We start from the raw sequence: 17,264 nt of genomic DNA, 5'->3' as shown, positions 1-17,264 counted from the left end.
TATCATTCATCATAAGTTACATATATAAAAACTTACTCTTTCACATATAGTCAGTATTTAAAACAACAGGTTTTTAAATCTTTTGTATCTGGCACATGGCCTGTGCTCAAATAAATACTTTCAATTGATCCAAGGTCAAAACTGAGACTGGAGTTTTATTGAGTAAATTTGATGGAGGGGGAAAGGGAGAAGATTGAGGCAAAATGAAAGGGCTGATTTAGCTTAGCGTGATAATCTCAAGATCCACGTTGTCACAAATGGTACTATTTCATCTTTTCTTACGGCAGAATAGTATTCCATTGTGTATATCTTTATCTAATCATCTATCGAAGGACACTGGTTCTTTCCATGTCTTGGCCACTGTAAGTAAAGCTGCAGTGAACATGGGAGCACATATATCTTTATGGATAAATTCAGATTTTTTGGGTAGATACCCAGGAGAGGGATTGCTGGGTCATATGGTAATTATGCTAAACGAAATAAGTCAGACAGGAAAAGTCAAGAACCATATGACTTCACTCATATGTGGGATATAAAACTGAAAGCAACAAAGGAACAAGACAAAGAAATAAAAATTCATAGACACAGACAATAGTTTAGCAGTTACCAGAAGGTAAGGGGGAGGGAGGATGGTAGAAGAGGATAAAGGGGGTCAAATATGGTGATGGAAGGAGAACTGATTCTGGGTGGTGAGCACACAATGTGATATATAGATGATACATTATAGAATTGTATGCTTGAAACCTACTGTGTTTCGCAGAAAATAAGACCTAGCTGGACAATCAGCTCTAATGCGTCTTTTGGAGCAAAAATTAATATAAGACCCGGTCTTATTTTGCAATAAGACCAGGTCTTACCTAAAATAATGTAATATAAGACCCGGTCTTATCTAACATAAGACCGGGTCTTATATTAATTTTGCTCCAAAAGACACATTAGAGCTGATTGTGTCCAGGTAGGTTTTATTTTTGGGGAAACATGGTATAATTTTATTAACCATTGTCACTCCAATAAATTAAAAAAAAAGGGGGGTGGCTGATTTTAAAAAATGGGCTGTGGAAACCAGATTGGGAAAAAAAGAAATGAAGAATTGAGGGGGATCATAAATTGTGACAAGATAATGGGGTCACTTGGATTCAAGGTCCCAGTAGGGTTGAAGAGTTGTTGGAATTAGATTTCCAGGGGTGAGCAGGAGCGTAAATTGAAATGGAGGTGTTGGAGGTGGGGAGGTTATAGGTAATGAATGGGTCTAGGATAGCACTGTGGGTGTGGGGTGGAGGACAACTTCATTAGAGAGAAAGAAATCAGGTATCATCTATATAAATGTTGAAATCAATGCTAGTTCTGGAGAGAAAGTGAACCAGGCCCTGAAATCTTGGGACGAGCTTGCGGGGGTGAGTGAGTGAAAGACTGCAGCTGAGGTTGGTGGGGCTAGTTGGTGTATAGACTGATAGTGCGATCAACACAAGTATTCTGTGTGTGAGGGGAGGCACCGGAATGCAGTGTGTGAGCAGGGAGGACACTGGCCTCATCTTAAGACAAGCAATATGCGGGTGTAGGAGGAAATGAAAGGCTTACCTGAGAGTCTGCAGGGAAGCAGTGTCCTCAGGTTTCAGGTAGAGCCAGAAGGGGAAGGGAACTATTAGAGATGTGGTAGAGAAGGGGGGATATGGTGAGCTTTATTTTATATGGGGGGGGGTTGTGGTTAGGAAGTTGGGGTGAGATTAGGTGATGACCAGAGCCTCATGGAGGTGACAGAGTTGAGGGTCATGTGGGAAGCTTGGATTTCCAGGGAGATGGGTGGAAACCAGAGTATAAGTCCTGAGGGGACTTCTCTGGTGTCTGGCTAGTGGGTAGCCAATGGTCACTTCTAATTATAGTTCCCTGTTTTTTTTTTTTTTTTTAAGATTTTATTGGGGAAGGGGAACAGGACTTTATTGGGGAACAGTGTGTACTTCCAGGACTTTTTTCCAAGTCAAGCTGTTGTCCCTTCAATCCTAGTTGTGGAGGGTGCCGTTCAGCCTCAAGTTATTGTCCTTTCAGTCTTAGTTGTGGAGGGCGCAGCTCAGCTCCAGGTCCAGTTGCTGTTGTTAGTTGCAGGGGCTGCAGCCCACCATCCATTGTGGGAGTCGAACTGGCAACCTTGTGGTTGAGAGTATGGGCTCCAACCAACTGAGCCATCCGGGAGCTCAACAGCAGCTCAGCTCAAGGTGCCATGTTCAATCTTAGTTGCAGGGGGTGGAGCCTTGAGGAGCTGAACTGGCAGCCTTGTGGTTGAGAGCCCACTGGCCCACGTGGGAATCGAACCAGCAGCCCTCGAGTCAGGAGCATGGAGCTCCAACCGCCTGAGCCACCAGGCCCGCCCTATAGTTTCCTTTTTGAGTCTGGTCTCTTAATGCAGTTTGTGGTGGGGCAGTAAGGAAGGGGGCTGGGCAGCTTGCAAGGAGCAAGGGGACCTCCCATCACTCTGGTAGGGAATGGTGTGGTGGGGTGGGTAAGGGTTATCTTTAGCGCATTATTACTTAACTTCTGGATGACTCCAGGAATAATTCCACTTTAAATATGTCCAGTGATGTTTATACCTTAAAGTAGATATGAACACATGGTACTTGGGGGAGTTTTTCTGAAATTTGAAGTTTCTATGGCTTTACAAAAAGTGTTCTTGTAGGATGGAATTTGATCTTTTAGTTCTTAAAGCTTTGCAGAAATTCTATAACCTTGCCTTGTGGGGATGGGGGTGGGGGTGTGGGTGTCACGTAAGGTGTTCTTATCTGTCAGCTGACCTTGGGGGTAAGTACGCCCGCCTCCCAATTCACCCTCTTCTCTTAGACGTCTCACACCCCATCTTTGAGCAGATGTCATGTTTCAGGACCCTGAAGCACCGGAGCCTCTTAGCCACCGGGTGAGTTGGTATTTCTATCCCCATGAAGCTCTTGCATTTGCGTACAATCAGTACCAGGGACCTTTTTATATCTGTCTACAGATGCACTTTCAGATGTGAATTTCTCTTTAATAATAATAATGATGATAAAAGTGTTGATTTACCATTGAAGCATAATCTGTCTTATGACCTGATTACCTGCTGAGTCTTGAAAGGGCTTTATTGTGTTGATTTTACCTCCTTACCAGGTAAGCTCTAGGTCACTTACCTGCCTTTGGCACAGTCCTGCTACACAGGAGGTTCTAAAACCTACTGGCTGGTTTCAGAAAAAAGGAGTCCCTGCCTTCACTCTGCGTAGCATATGTGACAGTTGACAGTAAGTTTCTATAACCGACTGGCAGCCTTTGCTACTTGGATCTCGTGTTTCTGCTTTTCCTTTTTAAGGGAGGTGATGATGTGATACACCTGCAAGGGCCTCCTCGTGGCCTTGCTGGCCCTCGTGGCCTTGCTGGCCCTCGTGGCCGGGGAAGCTGCGTGCTGACAAGTTTCTTCTTCCCCACCAACATTTCCGCCATTGTGTTTGGTAACAATCCATCCCAACCTCTCTCACAGCTTCATAGGCATTACTGTAACAAGCGTCTGTTCTCCGTCGCCTGTCTGCATTGGCTGGGGTGGTTGTGCCTCTGGCTGCAGGTTGCCTGGGGTTGGCTCCATTTGTTGGCTCCAAATGGCGTCAGCTCATTTCCCTTGGACCAGAGACTACCTGAGGCTCTCTAGCAATCGCTGGGTCATATATCGAATAAACAGTTGGCCAAAACAAGTCAGGAGATTCAGCCCTAAGTCAGTGTGGGTAGATGGAGGGAGGAATAATTTGTGGTGTTTTTACAAACTCCAGTAAGAGGGAAAGAGGGCAGGGACCTGGCCATTGTTCAAAGGTGTGCGTTACTAGTGACATTCATCCTTGTCAGCATTTTCTGTCTTGTGTCTGACTAAATGATTTCCCTTGTTCTCACTGTTTCTAAATGATGTTTTATTAAGTTCACCTTGATTTTTCACTTATCTATTTTCCCTATCACCAGCCTTTGATCTTGAGCATAATGCCTTCAGTGCCTTTATCTAGGGAATTTGAGTAAAATAGTAAATGACACCATCTTCATCTGCACACAGATGTGTAGGCAGGGCTGGGATGGCTCTCACTCTGGGGTGGGGGTGGAGGGTGGAAGGAATGGGAGGGGTCATTCCCTACTCTGGAGGGGCTGACCTGAGCTCCTTCTTTTCTTGACAGAGTCCACTGGGACAAGGACGTTCCCCTTCCTTAGGTGCTTCCCAGCCCCCTGCTGAAACAGGTCTTTTGAGGCTCTGTTATGATCCTGCCAGCTAAAAAGGAGTAGACTGTTTTAGAAAAGGATTATATGTGGAAGGAAATGGAGGGATGATCCCACTGGTTTCCTCGGTATGTTTATTGGTAGTGCTTTCTGCTATATTGGGATTAGGGCCATTTAATAAGGGATGGTCTCCTTAAGTGGATGAATTTCGTGAGTCCTTGAGTTTTATGGCTTTACAGGTAGGTGAAGCTGGGTTATTCCCACCTAGTGAGATGGCCTCGGCCAAGAGCTAGGTAATTGTAAAAACTAGCATTTATATAATGCTGACTGACACACTTTGCAAATGCTCATTTTAACATCACCACATGTGGTGTATGAACCACTGTTAGCCCCATTTCTTAGATGAGGGAAATGAGGTCCAGGGCGTTTAACATAATTTGTCCAAAGTCCTGTAGCTTCTGGACGTGAACAGAGGGAGTCTGCCCCAAAGCATCAACCTTGCCATCAACCTTTGCTGCTGCTTTTCAGATAGATGTGGAGAAATAATTGTCAACAAGAGGTTTAGCTGGACCCAAGGGTGGGAGAGAGTAGCTTTTGGTGTGGAATATACTCGTAGACTACTTTTGAGATAGAATGGGAAAATAATAGAAACAGTTTATTGGCCATTGGTTAGTGGTGAAGGAGAATGAGAAATTAAAGGACATTTCTTTAAAAAAATCAGGAATGATCCCTAGTTCTGTAAAGCTATCTGCTGTTTGCTTCTCTGGTTAGTATGAACATACTTCGCTGAGTTTTGTGATTATCCTAAGGCTGCGTGCTAGTGTGTGTGCCGAATACACTGAAAATCACCACCTCAAAGCAGTTTACAGTCTGGGCTCTGTAGTTCAGGACTTGTCCTCCTCTCTCTTCCTTATCTGCCCCCATGAGGCTGTGGGGAGGTTACCATGAGATCCTTCTTGGGGAAATCGGCAGCTCCTGTCTTTACTGTCACTCTCTTCCCTCTTGTTTCTTACCTGTCTTATCTTCTGTTCTTTTTCTCCTCGCTCTTCTGCACATCTCCAAGGTGATGACTTATTTCTTTATGTTAATATTCCTGAGTTGATTTCTAGTTTGATTTGTTCCCACTTGTCGCTGAGGTCTTTCGTAGCTCAGGATTGAGTTGGAAGACCAGAGAGGTCACATAAGATCCTGAACCTGAGGTTTCTTTATCTTGGTCACACCTACCCCCTCTACCTCACAGGGTTGTAGTGAGGGTCAAATAAAATAAATTTATGAAAGTGTCTTTTAAAGCATAAAAGTGTAGCATTTTTAATATTTCCTACCTCCCCAAGTAGCCTTGTCTGCTTCCTGCCTTGATGCCCTGCATAAGCTTCGGTCATGGTGCCTTTTCTGTTACTAGTTTGTTTACCTCTGTTCTCTAGAGGGCCCTGCATCTTATTCTCTTTAAATTTCCTAGCACTTAGCTCAGGGCTAGTTGGCATAAGTAGGGGCTCAGTAATGTTTGAATGAAGGGGTGAAGTATGTCTGTCAAAAGGAAGCTTGTGGTCATAGTCTTTTTTGTTTTTCCTGAACAAAGTCTTCCTACTGTATCTCTATACTTCTTGAAGATAGCCTTGTTAAAAAAGCAGCCCTTTGATACCTTCTTATATTCCCTTCTGTAGGATGCCAAATTTCAGTGCCTGTGATTGGCTTCCTCGTGATCTATGCTTACTGTATACTCATCTGATGAGTCTTGTTTTTTCAAAATAAGACAAATCAATGAGTCATTCTAGGTTTTCAATTAGAAATATAAAATATTTATTTATTTATTTATTTATTTATTTATTTATTCATTCGTTCATTCATTCATTTAACAAGTATGTGTTGAGTACCTTTTGTGTGCCAAGCTGTGTTCCTAGGGCTGCGAATATAGTAGAGAACAGCACAGGTGAGACCCCTGCCCTCCTGTACCTTCTGTTCTAGTGCAGTGCCAATCACTGAAGAAGTAAATGCATAAATGAGATAATTTCAACTACTCTTAAGTGCTGTTGGGGGGAATCGTGTGAAGAGGACTCCCAGACTAGTGAGGAGTTCTCACACATGTAAATAAACTGAGTGTGTTATAGATGTTACGCTTTTAGTTTCACTAAAAGCGAGTTACCTTGAAGGGATCTAATTGTTTTGTTAGTATCTTTAAGCCCAGTACCATACATGTCTCATTTACAAGAAAGATAGTGAATGGCTGAAGAAGAAGGTGGCTGTTACTTGGACTTTGGCTGCATGAGAGCGTCTCAGTTTGTTTGAGGGCTCCTCAACACTGATGAAGACCCTCTTTGTTCAGGTTGCTGATATTTGAATGTGCCTGAGGGACCAAGGGAGGCCAGAGGAAGATGGGGGAGTTGTTGATCGTTAGTAACTTCTCTGTGCCATCGGCTGCATCAGCTCACATCTGTGTTCACATCTGTGTTCACATCAGTTCACATCACATCTGTGATGTAAGGGGTAATTGCTTGCTTGCATTCTGTGTCTGAGGCCCATTTGCTGGTGAGCTGTCAGGCGTCCATCTGTTACAAAGTCTATGAGGAAGAAGGCGGGGTGATGGGATGACATGTGAAGAGTGACATACGGGGACACTTTGTCAATTTGTGTGATCCAAGTTCTGAAGGAGGCAAAGGAATAAGCTATATGAAGATCTAGGGGTGGGGGTAGCATACTAGAGGTGCCCCAAGCGGGGAACACGTTTGGGAAGTTGGGGGAATGGAAAAAAAGGCCTGTAAAAGGCATTGTAAAGAATTTGGATTCTAAGTACCACTGAAGGCCATTGGAAGGTTTTGAGTAAAGGAATTGTGTGACTTGATTTACATTATGAAAATTTCCTATTGATTGCAGCATGGAGAATACACTACAGAAGTAAAGAGTGGAAATGGGGAGCCCAGGCAGCCAGCATGGGCGAGGATTCATGGTGATGTATGCCATGTAGGGCTGTGGAGGGCAGGAAGTAGCCCAGGGCTGGGCCATGTTCCAGATGGGATTGACACACTGGAAATGGGCTGTGTGAAGGACCAAGAAGAACCCGGGGTAGTGTCTAGATTTTGGCTTAAGCAGCTCGGTGTGTTGTGGTGCCTGAGGGAAGATGACAATTTGAGGGGGAAAACAATACTTTCCTTTGGACATGTTTAATTGGAGAAGCCTTTTTGACCCACATATGGAGAAATCCAGCAGGCAGCAGTCTGTGAGAGTAGAGCTTGAGGGGTAGGGGAATGTGGTGAGGGTGTGTCAGGGCTACAGATAGAAATGGGGAGTCCTCGGCAGAGGGATAAAATTTCTCTCTTGATACACTCAAGAATCTGAAGGTCTCTTGATAGATTCAAGGATTTGAAGGAGCGTTAGGCCATTTTGCCCCCTAGAGGCGTGTGATCTAATGGTTTATAAGTTGTGGTCATTATCCTATCATTGTGTGTTATAGGCTGATTCTGCCATTCAGTTCATTTGAGAAAATATTGAACTGTGCTAGGTGCAGGGGACATAATATGATGCATGAAATAGACTGACAGTTCTCTGAGGGCAGGAAGTATCTCTAACAGAATTCGGATCATTCCATCAGAATTAAATCAGGAATTCCATCAGGAATTAAGTAAAGTATGACACATTCTGTGACAGGGGAAGAAGAGGGCTATGGAGCACATAGCAGGCACTGACCTAGTCTCAGGATGGACTGGGGATGTTTCAGTTGACCAGTGAGTGGTGAGTAGGAGCTGGCTAGGTGAAGATGCTTTAGAGGGAACAGTTGGTGGTGAATGGGCTAGCAGCTTGTATTGGAGTGAAAATGAACAAAACTTTTATTGGAACTGACACATTCTGTGGAAGGCATACAAGGCCTCCTTGGCAAGATTGTACAGCTCATAAGAATAATAATATCCATGAAAGGATATTGTAATTGCATGAAAGGCTCTATATAGTCATGAGAGGAAAACAACTCTTTAGATTCATCAGCATTAGTGTTAACTTTATAGAACAGTTTTAGGACCCCAAAAACAATTGATGCCACTCTGTTATAGATTGAATAGCAACATATTTTTTCTAGAGTAATCCTTGTATAATTTTAAGGAAGCTATTTTTCATTTTCCCAAGGATACTAGTGTATTCTTCCAAAGAGCTAACACCTTAGTTACGGCTCTGTTGTAAATGGTACAACCAACCTTGTTTGCTAAGGGAAATGTACAAAGGTGTGGTTGACAGTGGGTTACTACTCTGACGGGAGTTTCTAGGGATGACTGGGCCCCTGGAAGAAATGGCTGTGTTGCTGGCTTGGTCCCAGCTGGAGTTGTTGCTGGACTAAATTCCCCATACAGTTGGTGCAAACAGAGAAACACTACTCAAAGCAACTCTAGGAACACGTGGAGGACCTCACCATGTCCAAACAGGAATGGGACACGTCACCTAGAAGCTAGAGGGAAGGTGGCGACCAGTGGTCCAGATGGAAGTGGGTGGGTATGGTGGGGGAAGCACCCACTAGTTCTCTGGAGCTGGTTTTATGTCAGCGGGTATGGGGGAGAGACTGGCCATGACTCCAGGGGCAAAGTTGTTTTTCAGATGTACAAACCCTTCCCTCTTATGGCCTATGTCACAAGCTACCTTCTCCATGAACTTCTACTTTCCCATCCCCTAACAGGAAGTCATGTTGTCCCTCCGCGTACCTCCCTCAGTGGTGCTGACTGTCTAGCTGGTCTGTAAGTGCTGTGTCCCTGTGGCTCTGATCTCCTTGACTCAGTCTCCTGCAGGGGTCTGCATGTGGGGGAGGTGCCCCAAGCCCATTCAAAGCTCTCATAGTGGAGGATAAATGCATGGAAATACTTTTTTTTTTTTTTTTGTCTTATATGGGAATAAAGCTAGTTTTCACTTAATTTCTGAAAAGGTTGTTTGTGAATTCTGATAATTGTAGATTATTGTCATAAATGGAATTTTTTTCTTTTCAGATAATGTGGATGCAAGTGAACTTAAGCAGTTTTTTGAGACCAACTATTCTCAGATATATTTCATCTTCTATGAAAATTTTATAACACTGGAAAATAGTTTGAAATTAAAAGGTAAGCATTTCTACAAATTTTTTTTTGGTATTTTTCTAAATTTTTTTTTTTTTTTTTTTTTTTTTAATGCTTAGGTTTTCATGCATCTTAGACTTCCAAACTTCAGGGTCCCCACTGCTGTAATGTGTAATGGCAGCTTGTGAACTAGACTCAATATCCAGAACATAACCTTGACTTTTCTCTCCTGTATCCCTTTTCCTTATATCCATAAAGTACCTGTGGGACACCCAGGTGTAGGTTCTGGCTGGGCACTGGAACTTGGGGAAGAGAGATGCAATCATGCTGTTGCCAAGGAAGAAAATACATGTAGAGAAAGAGTGACAGTCAAGGATTTGGAGTAATTCCTTTCATTGGGCAGTAATTCCTTTTACAGAAGTAATCAGAGCATCTATACATTCCTCTCCATGTCCAGACAAAGAGAAAAGATAAAAGTGGAGTGGTGGAGGAAAGTGTTTTGTCACAGAAGCCCAGAGAAGAATTTCAAGGCATGAAAAATCAGCAACGGCTGATGATGCAAAAAGGTGAGGAGCAGCAGGACTAGGGAATGATAGCACCTCGAGGGGCTGTCACTGAGTAGTGAAAGGAAAGTTCTAGCTGAGTGGTGGCATCGGAAGCCAGGCGGAGAATGAAGTAACTGGCTCTGAGACACTTGAGAAATACCCTTTTCAAAGATAATGATGTGGAAGACAGAGGATTGTATCTCAAAGAGTAGTTTGGTCATGGGATGGTTTTAAAGGATGCATTTGCTTGTTTGCAGGCTGAGGAAAGGGAGGTAACTGATGGTGCAAGATGATGGAGGAAGTGGGTTGAGACAGGGTCAAATATAAAGAAGAGGACATAGAGAGGAGTGTGTAGATGCTCTGATTGCTTCTGTAAAACCCGAGGCAAATGTCAGACATGGAGGGGAAGGGATCTGGGGCAAGGCACTGTGTAGTCTCTGCAGTAGAGCAGGGGCTTAGGTCTTAACACGCTCCAGGCTCTAGTAGGTCGTCAAGTCATATACGGGCATGTGCCCAGGATACCAACAAGTGTTATTTTGGTAAATGAATTGCCCAGTTTTCCCCCCTGTGATTTATAAATTGATATAAATCTTAAAATTCTTTTTTTGCCAAATTGGTAGATATTTCACATTTGAAATGATGTGATTATCATCTTGCTTTCTAGCTTTGCTCTACTTTACTTTTTGTTTCACAGGTGTGTGGAGAAAAATATGATATGTGTAACTGAAATAGCAATGAAAAAATTAAAACCCCATATCTAAAAAAAAATCCCCAAACCCTGCAACCTAAAAACCCTGTTTCTAAAGGGTCCTCCTTCCCTCCCTCCGTCTTCTCCCTTTTGCTTCCTCTGTCTTTTTGGAAACATGTAGTGGTTCAAGACTGTATTAGTTATTTTGTGCTGCATAACAAACCTTCCGAAAACTCAGTACCTTAAAACAACAGCCAGTCATTTATCTATGATTTTCTGGGTCTGTTGGGCAGTTCTTCTGGTTTAGGCTAGGTCGTACTTCTGATGCCAGCTCGTGGCAGATGGCCTGTTCTCATGTCTTATGGTTGCCAAGCTATTGACCAGGGTACCTTAATTCTACTCCCTGTGGCCCCTCTTCTCTGAGTAGCAGGCTATCTTGTGCCCCTTTAGATAGTGGCTTTAGGGTTCCAAGCTCAGAAAGTGCATTTTCAAGCTTATGCTTGCCTCACATTTGCTAATACCACATTGATCAGAGCAAGTCACATGGCATCTCAGATTCAGGGCATGGAGAAATAGATATCTTTTGATAGGAAGAAGAAAAACTTTCTCCATTTTTACGATGTACTGCAAAGAATCATAATGAAGAGCCAGTAAAAACAGTGAAATTTTGAAGTTTCTTACTTTTAGTACAATCTGTGTTTTGATTTGAGTGTAGGAAAGAAAGTGTACCAAAACAAAGGAATAAAGGAAAATGTTTACTAGGAATAATGAACTCATCTTGTGATAACTTCAGCTTTCCAGTTATTCAGGCCAAATCCAGAGTTATTGGCTCTACCTTCAAAATACCTGCAGAACCACTGACCTCTTCTCATGCCTACACTGGTAATGCTGAAGCTCGCATTATCCTTACCTGGATTATTGTGTGTTCCCCTCCCTCCTTAACCCCTGCCAAAGTCTCTTCAAAAGAGCAGCTGGAATGATACTTTAAAAATGTGAGTCAAATTAAGACTCTCAGCACTCCAAACCCCCAAATGGCTTCCCATTCCTGAAGTCATTACAGTGGCTTTAGACCCTATTTTCCTGCCTTTCTTCACCCCACTGGCTCTCTAACTTTGCCTGCTACACCTCTCCCCCTTTGCTCCAGACACAAGGACCTTCTTGCAATTGCCTTCTTTCCTGACCGTGCCAAACCTGCTGAGCAATAGGACTTTGCACTGGAAAACATTTCCCCCAAATTTCCATGTGACTTGACTCCTTGCCTCTTTTATTTCTTTGCTCAGGTACATCTTAGCAAGTTGTTCCCTGACTTCACTAGTCAAAATTGCGTACCACTCTTTTTGGCATTTCCCATCTGCCTTGCCTCTCTGTTTTCTCATTTTTTCGTTTATCGAACACCTCCCCCTGCTAGAATGTAAGCTTCCTCAGGGCAGAGGTTGTTGTGTTTTGTTCACTCATGTATCCTCAGGCCTTGGAATAATCCCTGACATAGAGACATTCTTTAGTATTTGTTCAATAAGTAAATGACATCTACTTCATGGAATTGTGGGGATTCATTTAGGTCGGGGGTCCACAACTTATAGCTTGCTGGTTGTTTTTATAAATCAAGATTTGTTGGACACAGTTATACCCATTCATTTATGTATTGTCTGTAGCTGTTTTGCACTATAACAGTAGAGTGGAGTAGTTGTTAGAGGAGCCTGAAAAACCTGAAATATTTACTATATGGCCCTTGGCAGAAAAAGTTTGCTGATTTCTAAGTTAAGTGACGTATGCCCAGCACTTACTACAATGCTTGGAACATAGACTGGACAATAAATGGTAACTGCTGCTGTAGGTATTATTGTTATTATCAAAAGGACAGTGTGCAATTGCATAAAGAGTAATGACTTTTTATAGTATTACTGCTCTATGCCTCTTCATGTCACAAAGCTAGAACTTTGTTTTTATTGTGCGTTCTTATCATAATTTGACCTCATACGTAACTAATTGAGAAATGAATAAATTACCTGTCATGGATTGATCACAACTGAGAAAACATGGAAGCTGTGTTTAAACACCTAACAAGGAGCAGCTGTGCTAGACCCAGGTGTCCTGGCTTGGTCGGTGGACCATCTGCATTCCTAACACGGGCTCCCTACTACCTCCCAGTATTATGTAAATAAATGAATGTATGTTGAGGCTTAAATGTTTTGAGACACCTTTTAACGTAATTTCTTAATACCTTAAAATTTATACATTGTCATGATAACTAATTTTTTTTAAAATATATTCCAGGGAATAATAAGTCACAACGGGAGGAGCTGGACTCCATCCTCTTTCTTTTTGAAGTAAGTTTTTGTTAATTCATTTAGCTTTTAAGATTCTTGTCGAAAATATGGTATTGTAGATCTTCAATTTCACTTGAAGACAAATAAAAATGATGGACATGTATTTCCTTTTTTCCTTCCTTCTTTCCTTCCTTTCCTTCCTTCTTTCCTTCCTTCGTTCCACTTTTACAAACAATGCTGCAAAGAATGTTCTTGTGATTTTTAAATAAATTTTTTGCAGATATATGGGAGACGTTTTCCTGTGTGGGTACCTGGACATAAAAGTATTAGATGGAAACATTTGTACATTTTAAATACTTATATTGCCAAATTACTCTTCAAAAAGGTCATATAAATTTATATGTAAACTTATAGGTAAGTCTCATGTAAATTTCCCTAACCAACACTGGAGATGATTTGTCCTTCTCATTTATGCACACTGACAGACATGTCAAAATCGTTTTTAATATATATCTTTCTGACCACTGGTGAGGTTGTGATCTTTGTATAAGCTGTGTGTCCATGTGTGTTGATCATATATTCTCTTTAAAGTTGGAACAATGTTTGGGTGTGATTTTTGATCTATTAAGTTGAGAGTCTTTCTTGTCCAAATGTATTACACAAGTGGCCAGATTGCTGATACTTTGAGAGGTATACCAGAACCAAATTATAGGTTCTGAAAGTTAATTGTTGGTTATCTAGAAATCACTTAAGGATTAAAGAGACATGTGCTTAGGTTAGTATTAGATCAGCTTTAGGACTGTAAAGGAAAGGCCTAATATGTGTTTGCTGCAGAACTGGCTACAGGGGGAAGCCAGGGGAGGAAGGCTCTCCAAGAGCTTTCTGGGTTTGTGGAATAAAACAGGTATGAAACCTCCAGCCCAGGACTCAGCTCATGGCTGGCGCTCAATAGCTGTGGTTCTCCTTTCTCACCTTTGAGGGCTGTACTCCTTCCCTGGAGTAACAGACATTCATGCACATATTTTGTGGTGATTTTGTGTTTTTTGTGGTAATCCTCCTGTGAATGAAACCTGTGCAGTTGTAAGATGTGCAAGGCAGTCCCTCTGGGATGGCAGCTGTGACTATTTTAAAAAGGCTCCATTTATATTATTTTTTTACATCTAAAATATGTATCTACTGATCATCATTTGTTTAAACTATTCCATTAATTTATTTTATTTATGTAATAGTTGATGCATTTACTAAAGAACTTACATATGCATATTTTGAAGCATGACAGTTAAGCCCATACTCTTACCCTCCTTTGTCTCCCCCATTTTAAGAACTAGAAGCTACTTAGGTGCTCCTCCTTGATCCCGTCTTTTCTGTCCCCTTCCCTGCATTTTGTCGTTCCATTTCTTTTAAAAAATGGTTTTACCATAAGTATTTGTATCCCTAAATGCATTGTGTAGTTTTGTTTGGTTTTGAATGTGGTAAATGGTCTTACATAGTACATACTCATCTGTGGCTTGCCCTTTACACTCAACATTATTTCTAAGATTTATCCTTGTTTTTCAGTTTAATCCTGGTTCATTCATTCCATTCCCATTGCTGGATTAAGTGAATATATATGATTTTTTTTTAATTCCAACATTTTGTTATTTATTTATTTAGGCTTTCTTGGTAGACACACAGACATTTCCAGTCTCATTGTTCTTTTCTTTCCTTGTTTTCCCTGTCTTGGCTGTTAAAGACATTTAAACAAATCTCCTTGCCTTCTCCAGGATCTGAGCCTTCTTATCCAGATGCAACAGTAAGTTAGAATTACTATACGAGGTCTGACAATTAAGTTTGTGAACTTGTTGCAACGATGTTGCTAACCTTCTTTGATATCAGAGGGATTGTTCATTATGAATTTGTACCAACTGGACAGTTAACCGAGTTTACTATTTGGAAGTGCTGAAAAGGCTGCATGAAAAAGTTAGACAACCTGAACTTTCGCCAACAATTCATGGCTCTTGCATCACGACAATGCACCAGCTCACACGGCACTGCCTGTGAGGGAGTTTTTAACCAGTAAACAAATAACTGTATTGTAACACGCTCCCTACTCACCTGATCTGGCCCCTAGTGACTTCTTTCTTTACCTGAAGATACAAGAAATGTTGAAGGGTAGACATTTTGATGAGATTCAGGACATCAAGGGTAATACGACGACAGTTCTGATGGCCATTCCAGAAAAAGAGTTCCAAAATTGCTTTGAAGGGTGGACTAGGTGCTGGTGTCAGTGCATAGCTTCCCAAGGTGAATACTTCAAAGGTGACCATAGAGATATTCAGCAGTGAGGTGTGGAGCACTTTTTCTAGGATGAGTTCGTGAACTTAATTGTCCAACCGAACTTAATTGTCCAATCCTGCCCGGTTTGGGAAAATATCAGGGCAAGCTTTCTTACACTGGCACATATCTGATGTACATGTACTCTACCAGTCCTAAAATACAGAAATATACATAATTATTAGCAAAACTTAGTTCTTAACTATTGTGGAGATTTAGTTTTTTAAGTAACCAAGGACCTGATTAGTACAATATAAATTATTTAGAAAATTATTCTGATGACACATATAATATTTGCTTTTTAGGCAGAAAACTTTTTTATAATATTAGTAGCAGACTAATAGTTCAAGAAATTTGTCCTGCTCTACAAAGAGAAAACTCAACTTGACTAACTTACTTTTGATATTCAAATTTATTTAATTAAATGTATTTAGCTCAACCGTACATAAAAATTTCTCAAGATTTTCCTTTACGAACCTACAACTTTCCTAGTCTTTTTTAGTTTGTTTCTTCAGAAATAATCATCCTTAGACAAACTACTTTCTTTCAGTTCCTTCAAAAATGTATCCATACCTTATACCTTCCTTGAAAATACACATCATTTCCTTTCATATTAATTAAAATCTATAACCTTCAGAACCTTAATTTCTACTGACAACTAAATGTAAGTTATTAGCACTTCCATTGGCAAATCCAGGAACATACTCTGCAACCTTCAAAAGCATAGACTTTTGTAATAAAATGCAAGATATATTTATTAACAGATCTTTATCTTTTAATGTTCCTATGACAAGAAGCCAGAAATAGATTAACTCAGACCTATCTATTAATTAATATTTCAGCATTTCATTATTTTAAAATACCTAAGTATTCAATAATTTTATCATTTCACACAGCTTAGCAATTAAAATGTTAAATTGCCAACAGTTGCTGGGAAACCACGTCCTAGCATCCACATCATACAGTTATTACTAAAAAGTTTCATCTAAAGTGTTACTTTAGTTATTTATTATTAGTTCTTAACTCTGAGAGATTTTAAAGTTAATTATTAACCAAGCTATTTTCTTGACAAATTTTGTAACAGAGATAACATGAATTTATTTTTGTAACCTCAGGTAAAACAAAAGATACCATATTTAATGTTAATAACATTAAAAGACATGTCTGTTTAACCAAAAGTTGAACAAACCTTAGTATCAAATATTTTTTTAGATCACATGATCCTGAAAAGTACTTGAGTCCGTTTTTATTATTTTAATTTATATAAGCACTTAATCTTTTTTCTTTAAGCCAATCAAATACTGTAATCTGGTAATATTATCTGGAGGCAGAGACATTATATCACATATAAAACATAAACAAACACAGATATCAGAGACCAGCAATTGCAGAGAGAACAGTTCCAAGGAGGCTGAAAAAAAGGTGGGGGATTGGAAAAGGAAAAGGAGAAAGAAAAAAAAAAAGGGAAAGGACAGACTAGAGATGAACAACAAAAAAGCAAACAAACCAAACCAGATGAATACTCACAGAGACTTACTAACCCGTGGTTTCTAAATCCTATCAGTTGCTTTTCTTCTCACCAATTTAGGTGTCTATAGGAGGCTGTCACCCAGAGGGGTAGAACCAGGAGAGTTCGCGAGACAAAGAAGTTCTTGGCACCTGCTAGAACATCCCTGTAATTCCCTCCCCTGGGCCAGCCAGCCACAAGCGGCAGGGATTTTACGAGCTTAGGTCCAACACTGCTTGTCATCTGGGGCCCAAAAACTTGAGTGTCAAGGGTTGGTGAGGAGAAAAGTGTACTTTATTCCAGGTGCCAGCAGCTAGGGAAGATGGTAGACTAGTAGTCTAACAAACTTCATGTCAGTTAGCAGACAGAAATACTGGCAATTCTTAAGAAGACAGCCCAGGGCAAAGTCTTGAGGAATAGTGGGGCTACCTCCATGACTGCGGGGGTAGTGGTTTGTCGTGATACCTGAGTGGGAGATGGAGGTGTGTCTCTGAGTCTCCGAACAATGGGTTCGTCGAGCTCTGGGTTTTGGACCTAATAGGTATCTCACCTGGTAGCAAGAGGGAGCCAACGAGAGAAACTGACTGACTGTTAGCTACAAGCACGTCCCTAGTGCTATGAAGGTCAAGGGTCGTGGACCCAGCCTCATGGTCGTCCCCAGGAGGAGCCATTTACTGACCGATGCTCCGGCAAGTCACTGGAGGTGCTTTCCCAGAA

The 17,264-nt window shown here is 41.2% G+C and overlaps 1 protein-coding gene across 16 annotated transcripts in view; it reads left to right on the top strand.

Annotated features, from left to right (window-relative positions):
- Positions 1 to 17,264, top strand: part of RALGAPA2 (Ral GTPase activating protein catalytic subunit alpha 2) — a gene marked incomplete at its 3' end in the record, with an annotated part of 326,498 nt that overhangs the window by 14,922 nt on the left and 294,312 nt on the right. For 15 of the 16 annotated variants that reach the window (XR_013992302.1, XR_013992303.1, XR_013992304.1 and 12 more), the window contains exons 2-3: positions 9,162 to 9,272; positions 12,735 to 12,787. The exons of the other annotated variant lie outside the window; for it this stretch is intronic. Coding sequence is in view for 12 of the 15 variants with exons in the window: in XM_081034222.1 (XP_080890348.1) it covers positions 9,162 to 9,272; positions 12,735 to 12,787 (164 nt within the window). The remainder of the gene's footprint in view (positions 1 to 9,161; positions 9,273 to 12,734; positions 12,788 to 17,264) is intronic. 16 annotated transcript variants of the gene reach the window in all.

This window comes from Rhinolophus hipposideros, assembly GCF_964194185.1.
Source record: "Rhinolophus hipposideros genome assembly, chromosome: 22".
In the NCBI taxonomy this organism is placed as follows: Eukaryota; Metazoa; Chordata; class Mammalia; order Chiroptera; family Rhinolophidae; genus Rhinolophus; species Rhinolophus hipposideros.
This window is presented reverse-complemented; position numbering and strand designations above follow the sequence as displayed.